At 38.5% G+C, this 19,001-nt stretch overlaps 1 protein-coding gene across 1 annotated transcript in view; it reads right to left on the bottom strand.

Annotated features, from left to right (window-relative positions):
• LOC150088147 (wings apart-like protein homolog) overlaps positions 1-4,703 on the bottom strand; it is a 184,899-nt gene extending 180,196 nt beyond the window's left edge. The window contains exon 1 of the mRNA XM_090370044.1: positions 4,610-4,703. Within this exon, the coding sequence (XP_090226170.1) occupies positions 4,610-4,703 (94 nt within the window). The remainder of the gene's footprint in view (positions 1-4,609) is intronic.
• Between the last annotated feature and the right edge of the window lie 14,298 nt (positions 4,704-19,001).

Raw genomic sequence — 19,001 nt, 5'->3', positions numbered from 1 at the left:
TATCGTGCACTCGAATGCCAAGAACAGGTCCGTCATGTTTTTTGACAGCAATGGGACGGTGCATGAAGATTTTGTTCCACCGACCCCAACTTCCAATCAGCATTTCTATAAACAAAATTCTATAGCAAATACTGAAAAAAAAAAAAAAAAAAAAACCCTAACAAAATGTCTTAAAAATAGGCGCACTGATTGGAGAATTCTTATTGTATCATAGTAGTGCTCTTACTCCTGATGGTGTGAATGCGGGACCATTTCGGTCTAAGAAGAGTCTTAACTGTTCCCGAAATTCAAATTCTGCACTCAAAAGGGAAGAGATATCAGAAATCAGAAAAAAATCGTTGAAACTGTCGAAGGAGATTAAAAAAAACAAAAAACAAAACAGGGACACTGAAAAAATAATTCCCGCAGAAGGATCGCTAGCGTCGCTGTATCTAGTCTCCAGGGATGACAGCATGGAATACTCGTTAAATGGTTTAACGAGGTAGTCAGTTAAAGTTTCATCCAATTTGCTAACCTATTTTTTAATTACATCTCGTACATTTGATTTTCTTCCCACTCCTCCATTATCTAGAGGCCACGGTACTTGAACTTGCCCGACGGGAGGGAGAGAGAGAGAGAGAGAGAGAGAGAGACGTGTTTCATGCCCACATGACTGCTAAATATGATTAACTATTGTATGCATTGAAAACTCCTCTGATCTAATGCCCGTACTAAAGTTTAAACCGAGAGAAAGAGAGAGGAATTTTATTTTTATCTTAATTTGTGATTATTACTTTTATTCTTGTAATCCAGTACATATTTAATTTTTCCAAATGAACCTGGAGAGGAAGGGCAAAGTGTTTTAAATTTCTTTGAAAAACGGAGTAATTGTGTCTTCCAACGAAGAGGAAGAAAAGAAAAGAGAAGAAGAAAAAAAAAAAAAAGGACACAAATATATTATCCTCACATGGAGATAACCCCCACCCTCACACACCCCTCTTTCTCTTCCCATTCCAGAAGCGAATACACACGAAAAGAAACAGTGACAGCATATTTTTCCAGCATAACACGCATGTCTTTTGTAGCTTCTTACTGCAGGCCACTTTCAGCCGCTACATAAAGGGGGCGGTAGTTGTCTATTCATGCGTGCTATGCCTCCGTGAACGCGGGAGGGAAAACAAGTGTCACCAAGAGGTGGGGTCTGCTAACTGAGAACGACAAGCTTCTCTCTCTCTCTCTCTCTCTGTTTCTTTGGATCCCCCTCCCCAGTACAGAGAAAAACCCTATATATAGTCAAGGACAGGCTGTTCCTATTCAACTGGCCTACCATACCCATGTCTTTTTTCGGCCCACCTGAAAACACAATGTCGTACAAACCACAGCCATTTCACACACTGAAAAGACCATTTAGTAACTTGCGGATTACTAAAGCCGTATCTGAAGGTCGTGTAATATAAGAGACCATGTTCCTTTTACGACGATGTGATATTACCTGAAGCATTTGATCCAACGCACTGTGACCTTCGTGTTCACTTTCCCAGTGATTGTGGTTTTGCAGGTTAATGTTCCACTCCGCCCTTTTCCCAGGATATCTTTTGCAAGATTGTTTATTGAATTTATAGAAAACTTCCTGGGCGTATATTACTTATGTTGACATTGTTGTTTTGACAGTCTCACCATAAGTCGGTCATCTCGCTTCCAGAATGAAGGAGTATAAGCTTACATTTTAAAATACTCAAAAAGAACTTAGTGGCTCAGCCACTAAGTTCTTTTTGAGTAATTCACGACCGTAACACGATTGTGGAATACTGTACGTTGTTCTGTATCTGACCAAAATAAATCACATTAACGACCATTTTCAGGTGGTAGTTGACTTTCATCAACCGGTGAAATACCACTACTTTGCTTATTGGAGGCTTGAAGTGGTGAAACCCATGTTTAGTCTCTAGAGTTTCCGGCATCCCCCTCCCCCTCCATACTTCTCCTTCAACCCATGCACGGTACTAAGTACTATAGGTTTTGATACCTTTCGTGTTTGGGGTTTTCATAAAAAAAAAAGAAAAAAAAAAAGAAAGTTAAGTAGTTGTAGGCTTCGGACCTTTGGGCATGTATAGGGGAAGATTGTTTTATAGACAAAGCAATCAGAATATTATCATTCCACTTTCACATTTGTCTGTTCTTTTACCAAGAATACCAGAGTTCATTCTACCAACTTTACTCATACAGCATATGAATTATTTTCAAATATGTGATAGTTGAGAACTTTATTCAAGCCAAAATGAGGTTCTGAAAGGAATGCTTTTTTTTCTCTGACCTTAATGAAATATAGTAAACAAAAAACATATGAGGGTGGTTCAATAAAGAATCACTCTCACCTACTTCTACACATCGCAGAGTCATGATATTTTGTATGTAGCATCATACATATCTCTGTACTAAAGGTGTAAAATTTCAGCCCTGTGTCTTAATTTATTTTTCTCTTACAGAGCTGAAAGTGCGACGAAGTAGCACCATGGACAAAGTTGAAGCCAGAGCTGTAATCCGGTATCTGTTCATGAAGGGGAAATCTCCTCGAAAATCTCCACGAGGAGATGACTGCTGTATATAAGGATGAACCCCCATCCTATGGTATTGTGAAGCACTGGCATAGTCAGTTTGGGTGTGGTCGGACATCGGTAGAACCTGAGCCCATTCCAGGTCGTCCCCATTCAGCCATCGATAATAGCGCGATCAGAAAAGTGGAGTCATTAATCATGGAAGATCGCCGGATATTATCTTTATTTCTCCTAGGAGACACCCGGTTACAGCCATTGACTAGGGAGTGTAGATATATTCTGTTATGCAACGGAGAATAATATTATATACAATTTTACATTGTATATAACACTCGTTACTAAATCATACAATACATGTAGCACTTATTAACAGAATTATACGATACATTAATAACTTGTAATCTGCTTAAGACTTAATAAATAAACGAGAAAAATTTTTATACTGCTGCGTTTAAAGCATAACATCACCATATTTACATTAGCACGGATATTCGCAGCAGAACAGTATACAGAATGCAATATAATACAAAATAAAAAAGCGTAAAATGTTCATTTTTACTGTTTTCAGCAGTCTGTTTCTTCTGTGGGAGTAGAGTGGAGTAGGTGAGACATATCCAGGAGAGTGTTTCCAGATGAGGTCGGGATTCCTGTCAGCTACTGTATGGAGGTTCTTAGTGCTGTTTATTTTTTCGTACATCTGTATCTGCAGGTAGCAGTTTTTGAGAACTTCTTTTCTGTTTTGAGAACTTCTTTTTTTGGCTGATGCTTATGCAGCATCAGCCAAAAAAAAAAAAAAAAAAAAATCACACCATTCCCTCCAAATGCCTGTCCAGTTCCTCCTTAAATTTATTCAACCTATCAACTTCCACAACGACAGATGGAAGTTTGTTTCAGCAATTAACCACCCGCTGGCTGAAGGCAAATTTCCGCACATCTATTCTACATCTGTCCTTTCTTAATTTGAATTTATGCCCCCTCAGATTCGTAATCTGAACAAGTGGAAGGATCCCATCAGAATTCAGCGGGCTCAACCCATTCAAGGCCTTATACACCTCAATCAGATCACCGCGCAGGTGCCTAGTCTCCAGCCACTGCAATTTTCAGAACTTAACCCTCTCTTGGTAAGAGGATCCCTTCATTCCCCTCACCAATCTTGTTGCCCTTCTCTGTACACGCTCAAGCAAATCTACATCCTTCCTAAAATGAGGCCTCCAGACCTGTACGCAGTACTCAAGGCGTGGCCTGACCATTGCCTTATACAGAGGGACAATCACCTCCTTTTCCCTGCTAGCAAAATTGTTGTATATCATTGACAAAACCCCATGACCTGCCCTGGCAGCCCGTCTGCATTGCTCAGAAAACTTCATATCTGCCTGCACAATTACTCCCAGGTCTTTTTCATTTTCTACCACCTTAAGTGTAGTACCACACATTTGTTACGTTTCTCTGGGGTTACTTCTACCCATATGCAGTACTTTGCATTTGTCAAGGTTAAACTTCAGTTGCCACTTCTTAGCCCATCTGCCCAAATTATCTAGATCCTGTTGCAGTAGCACACTGCCATTACTGTTATTAACAACCCTGCCAACCTTTGTATTATCTGCAAACTTCGACACTAAGCCTGATCAATATCAATATCATTGATAAATATACAAAACAACAGAGGACCCAACACCGAACCCTGTGGGACTCCACTAATAACATTAGTCCACGAAGAGCAGCACCCATTAATTATCACCCTCTGTCTTCTCCCACTCAGCCATCCTTTTATCGATTGTAGCAACTTACCCTTAATACCATTCTGCTCCAATTTGTACAATAGTCTTCCATGCGCAACAGTGTCAAAAGATTTCCTGAAATCCAAATATATGATATCAAAATTATTTTTTGCATCCAGTTCCTTTGTAATCACATCATAATATCCTATGAAATTTGTCAGACAAGACTTTCCCTTAACAAACCCATGCTGTGTCTGAATTATTGCTGGGTATTAAACAGCTTTAGAGTGTTTGCTGGAAAGAATCTTCCCAGACTATCCAACTGCATAAATGTGCGCTTGAGTTGCTGTTACTTACCTGCAACTCCTCTTTGTTTTTCTCCGGGTGTTACTATCCAGTCTCGGGCTTTCGGTGAATCCAGCCATCCCGTTAAGATCTGAACAAGTGTCATTATATTCTTTGTAGTGATCGTTTGTCTCCAAGGAGTGACTTCTAAATTGAAGTATGGTATACCTCTTGAGATGGTAAAAGGGTTAGCTGAAATTCTGTTCAGCCATCTCAAGAGCCAGTATTCCATTCCTAGAAAAGCCTTGATAGTGCTTTCGGGAGCTGAAGAACAGATTTGCGACGCGTATAGAGGAATCATCATATAAGCAACAGGACCTTCAGTGCGCCACCTAGGCAAAAGTGCCCATATGCGCAAAAGTCTTAATCTTTTATACTATTGCAATTATATTTTATGTGATTTATCATCACTGCAATAGTTATCAGGCCAAAAAATATTTCTAAACATTTCTGTTGATTAAATAACTCGTTATATCGGTCTTTAGCCTGTGGTCACACAGAGATAAATGAATATCCCGTGTGACCACAGTTACTGCCCCTTCCTCGAGGAGGAAGACCTCTACTCGTACGGAAGTTAAAATTTTAAACTTTTCCTTTATTAGTTAATTTAAAACTATAGTCTCACACTGAGTCTCTTTCCAAGCTAAGCTCTCTCACATTAAAGCATACCTGCCAGGCCAGTGACAAGGCCACGGCATCATCAATACAGACCCACAATCCCTGACAACATCACATCAGGTTTTAATCATAGTCAGTTCTTTTCTGACTCAAGACCATTGCTTTTTTATACTCTGGACAATTATGGTCTACAGCATTATGTTCACCTATTACTTTTCTGCGTTTGCGGTTAATACAACAAGGTGCATTTTCCTTGTTCATACAATCTTTATAAGAATGTCCTTCGGTAGAACAATAACCGCAAAACGTATTAGCTTTACAAAATTTAGCAATATGACCAAAGGCCATGCATCTATAACATTGGGTCACCGTGACAATGTCACGAACCCGACAGGCAGACCAATGCACAAACACTCTTCCTATTCTTATCAACTGTTTATGCACCGGACCAGCTACCTGCACTATCCAATTGTTCAAATTCTTGTTCTTTGCTTTATTCAATGAAATGACATTAAAACTTTCTTGGAACACTTCTTGGCTTATTCCATAATCTTTTAAATTCTTAATCCACAATTGTTCTTGCAACTCATTTTTATTCACTTCTTGTTCCACATCATAAATTAGGACTTTTGGATTTCGTTTCTTAACCTTATCCACACACAGTTTTAGTTCTTTAAACTTTGGACAATCACTAATCATATCAATATCCTTTTCAGATTCTACTTCAAGGACGATCTTCTTATCCTGTACTGCTCTTAAATTTCGTACTTTAACATCTTGTAATTCAGGTCTTACTTTACCAATCAGATCTTTCTTGATATCTTCACTACTTTTGTGTTTACTGTTCTTAGTAGTAATAATTGCCATTCTAGGTTTTGCAACACACTTTTCTTTAACCACAGTAGCATAATCCTTTTTATGTTCTTCCTGAGTATCCTTCTTTTCAGCTTAACTGACTTGTAGGTCTATCTCAAGTTCTACTATGGCCATTTCTAGTTCATCCCATATTTCTAAAATCTTGGTTGCCACATTCCCAGTAACACGATTTTCTCTTTGAAATAGGAGAGCCCTTAATCTCCCTCGTGCCTTCACTACCTTCTCTAATCCAGTTAACACAACAGCCCCTTGTTCAGGACTTTTTGCCATGGAACTCAACAAAATCTTCATGGAGTTCATCGTTTCTAATTTCTTTTCTGGTGACCACACAACAGCACTACCATTAGATTGTTCTGCTGTCTGATTACTCCTTGCCTTCTTACTTATAGCACCACTCTTGGTAACGTGCCTTTTCCCTTTAAGAGCTGTGTCCTGTGATTTCCCTTGCTTAACTTCTTAAGAACTAAATCTTCCACTTCAGCCAAGGTCATTCCATCCACCTGCACTTCAGAGCTTTCACTCTCTGAATCATCCGAAACACTACTTATTTCCATCTCAATAGCTTTTTTCTTGGAAAGAGAGCCAGCGCTCGACTTCTTGCCGGACATATTAAAATGCAATAATCGCCAAACTATTTACAACTTTAAACAGAAGTCTTAAAACTTCAAACACAAGAGTCTTTAAGACCCAAATCAACTTTAACTCAAAAACAAAAGAATCCGAAAATCTATCCAGAAACTTATTTAAAAACACCTCCCACTCAAGTTTAACGAGTGGGGTCCCAGAAGCTTTTAACTTGAGGGCACAAAAAATGCAATTTTAACTAAATTCTCTCTACCCCACCAACTCAATACCCGTTTAGCCGGTCAGGGGGATGAACCCCTAACCGCTCATCCCAGACATCGAGAACGTAGGGCAGCTAATCAATGCACTTCGTGCAACAGAAAACTTCAAAAAGTAACAAATCAATAAAAAGAAATTTCAATCAAAACTTCACTATTACACTTTTGATAAGTCACTCAGTCAAGTCCCCAAGATTAGCCCCTGGGGTGCGTATAGAGGAATAGGGATAACACATCTATTAATATACTGAATCATTAAATTGGGGTTTCTAATACCGGTGACCTCCTGCCTGGTTGTACAGAGCGCCGCGTATGTTTTCCTACGGATGTAAGCATAGTGCGGAAGGAAGTTCAGTCCTTCGTCCCACTTGAGTCCAATATCAACATGTGACTGAACCTTTTGGACAAGGATGTCGTTCATGTATATTGTTATTTTTTTGAATTTATTTTTGACGGTCATTTGCGCAGTCTTGTCTTCATTTAGGTGTAGCCCTATAGAGTCGAGGTATTTTTGTAGTTCTTTTATTTTGGCGTTAGCCACTTGGTTGCAGTAGTTGGCAGATTTCTGGTCTTCAGAGGTAATAAAAAATTTCATATCGTCCGCATATGTCATGAATTGCTTCCTGTTTTGAACTAAGACGGGTTCGAGGGCTATGGCAAAGAATGTGGCGGACAATACGCCACCTCGTGGGACTCCTTTATCGACTTGGTACTTAGCGCACACATTCCCGTTTGTTATTGTGATTTGTCTGCGCAGAAGAGTGTTCGTTAAAAAATGGAGGAGATTTCCTGTAATGAGGAAGTAGTCCCTCAGAATAACTATTAGAGCTGGGATGGATATGTTGTCGAATGCGGCTGCCACATCTAGAAAAACAACATCCAGTTGTTGCTTGTTATTTAGCGCTTGCTGGATCCTTAGTAGTGTTCCCATGAGGTTGGTGATGGTTGATCTCTGAGGAAGTACTGAGTGCAGGTATTCAGGTCTGTGTTTGAAGCAATGTTGGATAATGATGTCCAGGATTGTTTTTTTCGAAGATTTTTTGCAAACAGCATCCAAGAGCGATTGGTCTGAAGTCTTTTACAGATTTATGGTTTTTTATATTGGGGATAGGTGTTACGTAATAGCTTTTCCACAGCTTCGGGAAATCCTCTTCCACCATTATTCTCTGAAATAGATGTAATAATGTATCGATGATGAAACAGCTACAGATTTTAATCATAAAAAGTGAAAATTTGTCTGGCCCGATTGTAGCTTTATTTGGGAGACTGTTGATTGCTCTTTTTAAGTTGTCTCTGCTGATACTGATTTCTTTCAATTCTTCGTTTTTAGTCACAATTTGATTAGTGTTGATAATGTCTTTAATTTTCTTGATTACATCCTGCATTTTGTTAATGTTATCTTCACTGTTAACTTGATTTTCCTTGAGGGGTGTTTCGAACTTAGCTTCAGCCCAATCCTTAAAGGTTTTCTCAGTCATATCTGTGCGTGAATTGTCTCAGGAGGTGAAGATTAGTGTGGGCTCTGTTGAAACAGTCCTTAATGATCAACTCCATTTACGGGAATTTAGTGCAAGATGGATTCCCCGATTATTGACTGGTTTCCAGAAGGCTGATCGACAACAGAAACCATAAGAGTTGTTAGCCCTGTGCCAAAAAAATGAGGAAGACTTTTTTTCTCTCGTCTAATCACTTAGGATGAAAGTTGGATACACCATTTCGGCCCTGAAAGTAAAAAGCAGTCCATAGAATGGTGACATCGTGGTCCCCCCCCCTCCAAGAAGGCAAGGGTCCAAGCGTCAGCAGGAAAGGTCTTGCTGACAGTGTTTTGGGATGAAAAAGGCGTAATAATGTTTGATTACCTGCCGAAAAGTAGAATAATTACAGATGCCTATTATGTCAACTTACTCGCAAAGAGAATGCTTCAAGACAATGTCCCGGTTCACACTTCTGAAACTGCAACGACACAAGCGGCCACTTGTGGATACTAAATACTGCTCTATCCAGCCTACCCACCCGATCTTGCACCATCGGACTTCTTGTTTCCTTCCCTCAAATAATTTCTTCGGGGGATCCACTTCCCCGACAATGAGACACATTTCTGAAACAGAGTCATGGTTCAAAGACGAACTTCACCACTTCTACAAAAACGGTATCTGTAGCCGCATCTATCGATGGGAAAAATGTACAAATCTGCACGGTGGCTATGTAGAGAAGAACTAAAACCTGTGTCAAGAATCAACAGGATAGCATCTCTGCAGTTAGGTCAGTGCGATCCTTTATTGAACCACCCTCGTAATAATGGATTTTGAAAATACAGAGTACTGGTGACGATATTATTTAAAGTTTCTCAAATTAACTAAGGGGAAGAATGAATTTCCAGTTTTCCTTCCATAGTTTTAAGAAATCATACAATCATCATTCCGTTTGAATAGCAAATTAAATAAAATTAATTTACAGAGGATAGCTAGCGTCCAAGAAAAATCATTACATGGGCTTATAGGTGTACAAAAGCAAGCCAACAGGGTGCACATCCTACTATAAAGTAGACATGTTGACATGTCTACGTTGTAGTAGGATGTGCACTCATAATATCTTATATAGGGCGCCACCCGAAGGCGATCACCTGGAAAGCCTGCCCAGTGTTCGTCATCAGCACCAGAACTACGCATGTACCATGGCCTACCTCGAAAACATCTATCCTACAGCCAGATTTTACTGCTCTAACAACCGAGTAAAAAGTCCCGTACCCACTGGAGGAAATGCTAGACCAATGGGTACCAGCAAATAATCTCGTACAATGGGCATCCCAAACAAAATGTATCAGCAAACAAAGAAAAGAAAAAACGGGTAGTCAACATCTAACTAAAATATTTAAAAAAAAAAAGGAAAAAAGAAAAGCCTAGAGACTGTCTTTGTCGGTAAGCAAAATATAAGTGGAACGAACATCTTACTACAAATGTAGATTCTTTATTGGACTATATCGATATTCACGACAAAAACACATTCCTTGTGTTCACTGCTGTCTAGAGGGTGCTTCTTAACGATCTTATCTAATTTCATACTTAAAGCCTTCAACAGATATGTTAATAATCCCCACAAGACTTTATATTTAGCACCTTCTGGTGTTGTTGTTGGCTTTTAGGCACTTCTACAGCTTAGGCCATCTTGCACTGTTGTCCATTGCTTCTGTTCAAATATGTGTCCTCGGTCGATTTGCATGTTTTGTGGGCAGAATAAACTGAAATTAGTCAAAAGAGAAAAACTTTGCTCCCTCCATCTGAGATTGGCTAACTGCAACTCCGATTGAAGAGGACTTTATATGTTACTCCCATCATCGATGGGTCCCCACACCACGTGGTAAAGTCGAAACTTCTCAATGACGGGAGGAATTTTTATCGACTTTTTCCGAAAACGTGGCTGGGGTAGAGGTCTCAGACGACGCTGCACGGTTTTTTCTCATGAAAACTAAGGTTTGTCGGTAAGCAAATAGCCCACCAAACACACTCAATTTACAAACACAATATATATGGTGCAATAAGGTCTAAAACGCTGATGGGCCTAAAACCTTTCAACAACAATAACATCTTGATGGGACTCGAATCCAGACCTCTCCCAACGAATGACAATTGATGAAACCACTATACTGTCACGGAGAATAGCAACATCTAAAGTGAGATCATTTTAGCGACACAAATTCGGCAGACGGAACATACTACTTTGTTTACGGTTGTCCTCCTACTTACTGAATCTTCTCCATTAAACAGCTCTCCAACTTTAACCTTCTCTTGGGCTCTTCAGACTGTGAAGGTAACATAAAAAAAAATTAATGAAGAGGAGAGAGTGTACATTTCTGTGGAATTTGTGCTTATGAATTCTTGATCATCTGTAATGAACGATTTTTGTGTCAAGTGACTGTTGTGTATTTATTCTTATGTATTTATTGATTTATTTTTATGTATTTTCTGATTTTCAATGTTGCCATCTAATTTGTTGTAGGGTATCTGTATTAACCACCCTCCTAGATAATGTCCGTACAGGGGTGTTAGATAAATAAACTAATAATAATAATAATAATAAAGGTATTTGTCTCAACAGCTGCTAAATCTGGCCAGTCTTTCGATGCCGATGGAAACTTGTATTCTTCAAAAATTTGTAACACTCTTGAGATGATTTACATAACTCAGCAACCAAGCTATCTTCCTTCTTTTCAGGTAGAACAATAACCAAAGCCCAACCTCATAGAGCTTTCAAAGCTAGAAAGAGTTCGTCATCCCTATTTATGAAATCTATGAACTCTACAAGATCATCAACCCTCACTGACAGCGTAGCGTATAGCTGCGCTCTTACTCCATTGAAAAAAACTGGTTCGATTCCCATCGACATTAAATTATTATTATATTAGGGTTACCCATAATGTAATACATAAACCTGTATTTATGTCTGTAAATTCCGTGCGTTCTCTGATTGATTTGTCTGTTTTGCTGGACAAAAAACCCTCAGTTTCTGGGGGTAAAACCTTGCTATCTATGCCTGAGACCGACTAACTCAGCCACGAGTTAAAAAAGCCCACTAAAGTTCCTCACGTCATCGACGGGATTCGAACCCGGGCCTTTTCCACCCGGTGAGGGAAGACTGTGACAGTACCGCTGTACTACCGGTGCAGACAATTCCTGTAGAAAGCCAAAGTTGAGAAATATTTCTCATCTGGACTGGAAGAATTTGTATGGACAGTTTTAACTGTATAGACCAGTTGGTCAGTTTCGCGGGAGGATTGAACGATTTTTTCTCTTCCGGAAACTCTCCACACGATGTAGAACAGCAACCGCAAAAACTGTGCCAGCCGCGAGGGTGGAATGCAGGCTTATCGAATCACATATTTACAGAATATCCAAACACCTCAGTTGTTTTTGTGAAACTTCTAAGCATTCCAGCCAAACAGAGCCAGTCTCCCCATTAAAAAGTACCTCATATCCATTCATGCAATTTAACACTTAATCGTAATACTAAGACATTTGATGTGTAGGTCCTCTTCAGCCAACATATAGAATTTAGGCATTTTTTTTTTGATAGCACAACTAATGTCCCAATCCTCCTCCTCCAAAAATAACTACCCTTCTCCTGAACCTTGTAATATTTAAGAGATAACAATAAATTCTTATAATATTATACTGGGATTATTACTTTTATTAACAGCATCACGTTCCACAACTTCTTTCAGTTCCTTGTCACATGCAACGTTTCTCTTAGCGCAGGATATCCAGGAAGGTATGTGAATGAAGATGACCTCGTAAGAAAAACGATTGGCCTCTAATTAATCAACCAAAGGGCAACTTTTAAATATTTCTTTACAGTCCACTAGACAACTTAACAGTGCTTCTGACGTTATATTTGAAATCCCTGAATTTACGTCCGGTACTGCACGTGATCTAGATGGCATCCCTCTAATTTTACTCATGTAGTATGTAAATCAGCTCTTGGCCATTTCGAGGCTCTGTCAAAAGATCGGTGATGCCCAGAACTGGCATCTTCTTTCAACTCTTCAATTCGAAATATTTTATTAAAAAATAACCATAATATATATAACTACATTCAGTTCTTGCTTTTAGCAATTATCGGCTTTAAAGCAAATATTTAATCGAGAAAAAGTGAAAAAGGGCTACATGTGAGTGCATCGTCCAGCCAGGAATGTTAATGAGATCATTATTAGACTTCGGGAAGATCTTCCTGGATTCGAGAAGAGCTGATATCTCTCCCAGCCCACAAAGGAGGTGTGAAAGATGTGATGGGAAACTACAGACTAGTGAATTTGACTTCAGTGGTGATTAAGATGATGGAATCTCTGATGAAGGATACAATACAGGTCCGTCCATCTCGCTAGGAATGAAATAATTAATGGGTCACAGTATGGATTTGTGAAGAAAAAGTCTTGCCTTACCAATCTAGTTAATTATTAGGCTGAAGACATAAAACACTGGATGTAAGAAACGACTTCGGCATTACTTTTCTTGACTTCAGTAAGGCCTTTGATACGGTTCCTATGATGGTGGTGAGAAATTTGGGATTAATTGAAGATTCTTTGATGAACCCAAAGATGGATAAAAAAGTAGGAGACAGATGTTGTTGTTGTTGGATTTTAGGAGCATCAGTTTTGTGGTCGATTTTCTGTTTGATAGACGAATAACCCGTGTTTCTTGGAGGAAAAAACCATACTACCCTCACTTAGACCGACTAACTCAGTCACGTTATGAAAATGGCCTATAAAAATTACTCACGTCATCGATGAGGCTTGAACTTAAGTCTTTTCCACCCAGTGTGGGGGAGGACAGCGATTCTACCAACTGTGCTACCCATGAGGGTGTAAGAAACAGAGAATAGTCATAAATGGACATACCTAAGGATGGATCAGTGTAACGAGTGGAGCACTCAGCGATCACAATTGGGGTCACTTTTGTTTTAATATTCTTTAATGACATTGAGAAGGAAGTGCAGGTGAAGTGGATAAAGTATGGTGGTGATGATGTAAAGGTAGAAAGGGTAGTTAAGGACCAGAAACAGGTAAATTTTCTTCAAAATCACTTAGATCGGTTGCACAAGTGAAAAATGGGAACTGAAGTATAATGCATCTAAATGCAAAGTTTTCTTCACCTAGCGAACGAAATGTAGGAATTAGTTACAAACTGAGGGAGGGGGGGATGGTGGATTAAAATTTTTTCTGGACGAAAACGATTTAGGATTACATTTCAGTCAGACAAAATTTTTCACACAGTGTAAACAGGCGGCTAGGAAAGCATATTATGTCATATCTAGATATGCAGGACCTTTTCAAGTAAGGAAAAGGATGTCTATCTCTTCGTATAAGACAATGGCGAGACCTCACTTAAAACAGGGCGTTCAGGTCTGGAAGCAACACTTGAAGAAATACATAAGATTCAGAGAACAGCAACCAGATTGGTAAGGGGTGCTATTCGATATCCATATGAAGAACTGCTTCGAAAGTGCGGACTACATCTTAGGGAGGAAGCGATAGAGGTATATAGGACCCGAAATGGAATCAGTAAAATGAACGAGGGAAGTTTATTTTCACTGGCAAAAGAGAAAAGAACCAGGGGGGGGGGGGTAAATACAAAATTTTGGGGTAGCAGAAGGCTGGATTTCATTAAGTTTACTTTCGGGCAACATGTTATACATTACTAGAATGAACTGCCTGCAATAATGTTCGAGGTTGACAGTTTGGTAAAGTGCAAATCAAAATTGGACAGGCACTTTTGGCGACGGGGAAGCCATAAATTATTTGCATTTCCATAAAGTAAGGAAAATTAGATTATATCGTGTCCATGATTTGTTTCTTCGATTTTTTTTTTTTTTTTTTTTTTTGGAGCATCTGCAACTAAGGTGTTGCTCTGTGTATATTGTCTGTCAATCGCGTGAGTTCTGTGGTCAATTTTCTGTAAAGCTGGACGGAAAACCCGAGCTTCCGTGAGAAAAAACCATGTTACCCTCGCCTGAGACCGACTAATTCAGCCATGTTGTGAAAAAGACCCATAAAAATTGCTCCCGTCATCGATAGGATTCGAAGTCAGGTTTTTTCCACCCGGTGTGAGGAGGTCGACAATCCTACCAACTGTGCTACCCACGAGCGCTTGTTTCTTCAGTGGCTCTCATGATATTTGAAAAATTTATTCTCAATTCTTTGCTGTTAAAAACCAACTTTACTTCCTGGCCTTCATATTGGCTACTCTCAGTGGCTATTCCTTTCCACCATTTTCGACGAAATCAACTCTGCTTGTGTCACTTTAAACCTCAGATTTTCACTGAATATACCTTTACGTAATTCCCTACTTTCTTCAATTCTGATGGCGCCTTAGTTCATGCTGCATCTGATCTACTCTGATGGTATTGCTCTAAATGACCGCAAATGCAACAATACTGCAGTTAATACGAGCGAAGTCATAAAAGGCTGTTTGTAATCGCTTTGAGGCCACTTTTGTTAGGTGCATCATTTAGCCATTAGGTGTCAGGTGTGTGTGTTTATTGCCAAAGCAATTAAGCCTATGAGTATTAAGTATATTGTGTCTGTAATTGCTGTCGGTTTGCTATTCGAAAAACTCGAGCTTCCGGGAGGGAGGAACTATACATCCTCGTCTAAAAACGACAAATTCAACTACGTTGTGCAAAGAGCCTATAAAAATTCCTAGCATCACTGATGGGATTTGGACTGAGGGCCTTTTCTACTCGCTGTGTGTGTGGGAAGACGGTGATTACAATTTCTGTGCTACTCACAAGGGTCTTTGAGAACGCCATATCTTTCAATTATGACACCAATCACCTAATATTTTCAGAATACTGTCCATATGGCGTCGTGAGAAGGCTCCTAACACAATTCAAGTGGAGGTAATCTGGTCGAAACTATGCTTTGGAATTGTTATTCGATTTATCTACCAAATATGGTGTTATAGATAAAAATTCCAAAAGACTTTATGTGTCTCAGTGAAGTCAATATGCTGATACATGCCAATCATGTACACGACTATATACTCAAATGCCACGCTCCTGGATCAGACGCAAATCTCATACCCACACAATGGCCGAGTTAGTATTGATCCCACATTGCAAGGAAGCAAGCGGTGTTTGTTTTGCACTTAGGTTTTGTTATTCGGTCTTGAATGATTGCTGCATGGTTCCCCCTCCCCCGAAATTGTGGTTTATCATTCAGCAACAGGGTTGATTGCTTCTTGTAAAGCTTTTTAAGTTCATCAGCAACTTAGGCCATATTGCAACACATATGATATGTCTGTAAATTGCGTATGTTCTGTAGTCGACTTGTTTGTTTGTTTGCTTGCTTGCTAGACGAAAAACCCGAGTTTCCGGGAGTAAAAAAATGTTACTCTCGCCTGAGACAAACTAACCCAACCGAGTTGTGAAAAAGACCCATAAAAATTCCTCCCGTTACTGATGGGATTCGAACTCAGGTCTTTTCCACTCCGTGTTGGGAGGCCAGTGATCATACTAATTGTGCTACCCAAGAGGGCTGAGCAAAAGGGAACCGTTCACATAATATACGTGATTTTCATATACAATACAGTGACGCCTCATAGCCTTAGTTGTAAAAACAAAATAAATAAACTAATCGATGATCGAAAATAATGAATGCATATTCTCCAAAAAGTATGATACACCGCAGCCAAGTGGGCAAATGCGAAGGTGCAGTGGTAAACGCAGTTGAGTTGACTGAGGCTCAAATCGACGTGACTGCTAAATACAGTATTGTTCTTGTATCTCTATCATATAAACTTTTCTGACCTATCTTGGAGAGAAGTTGGAAAAAAAAAAAATATATATATATATATATATAGTTTAATACATGCGTTTCTGAAAATGCTTTATTGGTATTTTATCTAAAGGGAACTAACTATATCTCTGAACGAGAAATTTCAATGCCAACGTTATTTTCGGACATGTTTTCTTAACTTAAAATGATGGGCTCGGTACCGATGTTTCTGTTTGGTTAATTTAATAATTATTTGGTATCGAATTATTTATTAAACTATTAACCTTCAAAAACGCCATTTTCTATTTATTAAATTCAATATTTATGTATATTTTTCGTCTCTTAAAATTGTTTGTTTAATAAAGTCTGACTTTGTTATTATCATTTCAGAACTACGAGCATTATTGAAACAGCAACTTTCAGTTATTCTCTGGTTATTTTTTTCATTTATACTTAGTATTTTATAATCTTTCAAATACAATTATTTTTTCCCGTTAATGATTAAATCTTTAGATCCCAAAGGGAAAGGGGGGAATGGGAGTAAGGGAAATTGTTACTTCGGGGGAGGTGAGAGACGGAGGAAGAGAAGCAACACGTCACTGTATGTAGTGCAGCTTGGGAAACCGTCAATACAGGGTTGAAACGGCAGGGGATACGTTTAATGAGCAACAACAAGACGTCGGGAGCAAGCCAGCGGAACCCAAAGACAGAGAAATGGGAACTACTTACTGGTGAAAAGGATGGCTGTCGAGGGCGAATCCAGCTTGTCATTCCCTCAACTTACACCGCCCTCCATTGTGCATATGTAACCTAACGTTAAGAATGAGCATTCAAGATCTGTCGTGTTTCTTTTATCGGTCGTGTTTCTGGACAGCTATAAGAAGGAGACGGTGTTCGCCTTTCGGGTCACTAGGAATAGAACAAGGGGGACCTTCCGAGAACCAGATTAAGCTAATTTTCTCCACCTGTCATCGTTTGTTTCCGCTGTCGTTGTTATTCGGTGTTCTCTGCTGATCGACTATTTACCGTACGGATCCTTTGAAATTTCACGATTCTTTCCTTTTGCGAAGGCAGAAAAATGAACCCCGGGTGACCCAGATTTGTTCTTTAGTGGGAAAATCGAAAGAAAAATCCATTCTTGTGGTATCAATATGTGTCGAACTTGCTATTTGTTATCATAAATGTCTGCAAAACTGCCTCAGACATTTTATATAATTGGTACGGCTTTGATGTTCTTTTTAACAATCATGCAATGAAATAGATCAAATATTTCAGACAAAATATCAAGCTTATTTAGTACACTCCATTCACGATAAGTTCCCTCGGTATTGCACTGTGAACACAATTATTATCTCTCTCTCATCCATAGTATATTTTAAAAACGAAGTCTTATTGCATCTGTTAATTAAACCGTACTAACAAAACGTATGCGAACTTTATAAAAAATTTTGCTTTTATGCGAAGTGTTGCTAAGATAGTCCCTATATTTGTTCTTGTTATTATAAAATTAATTGTATCCTTAAAATTTTATTTGAAGTTTGCGTGATCCTTGAATTTTGTTGCTAAAAATAAATACAACCGCTTAATTTACTCCTGTTCTAGCTTGATATGGTCCCCTGGAAATGCAAATTGTCAATCCAATATGGAATCGAAGTTTTCACTCATAACAAAATTTCGAATAATACAGAGAATTAAGATCTCCAAACATATAAATTTCTTCACCCCAGTCTTTTAATACTTTTTCCCCATTATTTTATTAACTGCAAAACGAATTTGTGGTTTCGAACTTCTTCAAACGAGGACAATGCATAGAAACTACTAAGAATTGACTGGACTTTGAATTCGCCTGCTAGGAAGCGGTACCATCTTAATGGAAGAGACATCCAAACTCAGAGGCTTTTTAGTTAAGCATTCAAGTAGCTCATCTCAGGCTACTTGCTACAGTATCCTTCGCGATCTTCGAGCTCACTTGCAGTTACTCAATTATACTGAAACTTGTAGTAAGAGTCCTTGCCTATTTTTTTAGATTAACTGGTGTTCTTTATTTTCTCTTGCAAAATCATATCCGCATACTATGGAAGATTTATATCTACCGTTTAGTACCTGGACACACAGCCAAGTTTCAGAAACGTGAAAAACGAAATGAAATCAATAGGAATGAGAATGCTAATTGATTACTTAATGGTATTTCTTCTCTGTTCTAACCGTGAGAGTTCGAATTCGGAACTCTTAAGCATACTTGTAATGAAAATACTTTTTATTTAGTAATTCAGGATCGCATTTGACTAATTTTGAAAATTTATTTTTCCTAATAAGTTACATTTATAATAAAAGGTATCAGTAATTGACACTTGCAGTTTTGGCAGAAATTACTAAGCTTTAGTGTAATTTTAAAATAATTTTTTTCAGTTTTTATTATATTTTTAATAATTGGTGTCATTTATTGTGTAAATTCGGATCTACCTGACAGAGCATTGAAATCTGGGTAATATTAATGCTTATTATTCACGAATGCTGTTTATTATTCAAAATAACTATTTAAACAAAATGCATAAGGAGGTGAGTAAAATAATATCTTCTTTTTTAAAGTTTTCTGGCACAATCAAGAAGTATTATTCAAATTTAAGTAATCACTCGTGATCAAAGTTAGGCAAACTTTGGCCTAACTTATAAATAACTTATAAATATTTGTTGGCATGGCCAACAAATATTTATAGGTTATATTTTGTTTTCTACATGGGATAAATAAAATAAATAAAATTTCTGTTTATACTCCGAGACGACCACACGGTCAGAGGAG

The sequence above is a fragment of the Mastigoproctus giganteus genome, chromosome 3 (assembly GCF_048544385.1).
Source record: "Mastigoproctus giganteus isolate SK-2022 chromosome 3, ASM4854438v1, whole genome shotgun sequence".
NCBI classification, from domain to species: Eukaryota; Metazoa; Arthropoda; class Arachnida; order Uropygi; family Thelyphonidae; genus Mastigoproctus; species Mastigoproctus giganteus.
Note: the sequence above shows the minus strand (reverse complement) of the source record. Positions and strands in the feature narration are given on the sequence as shown.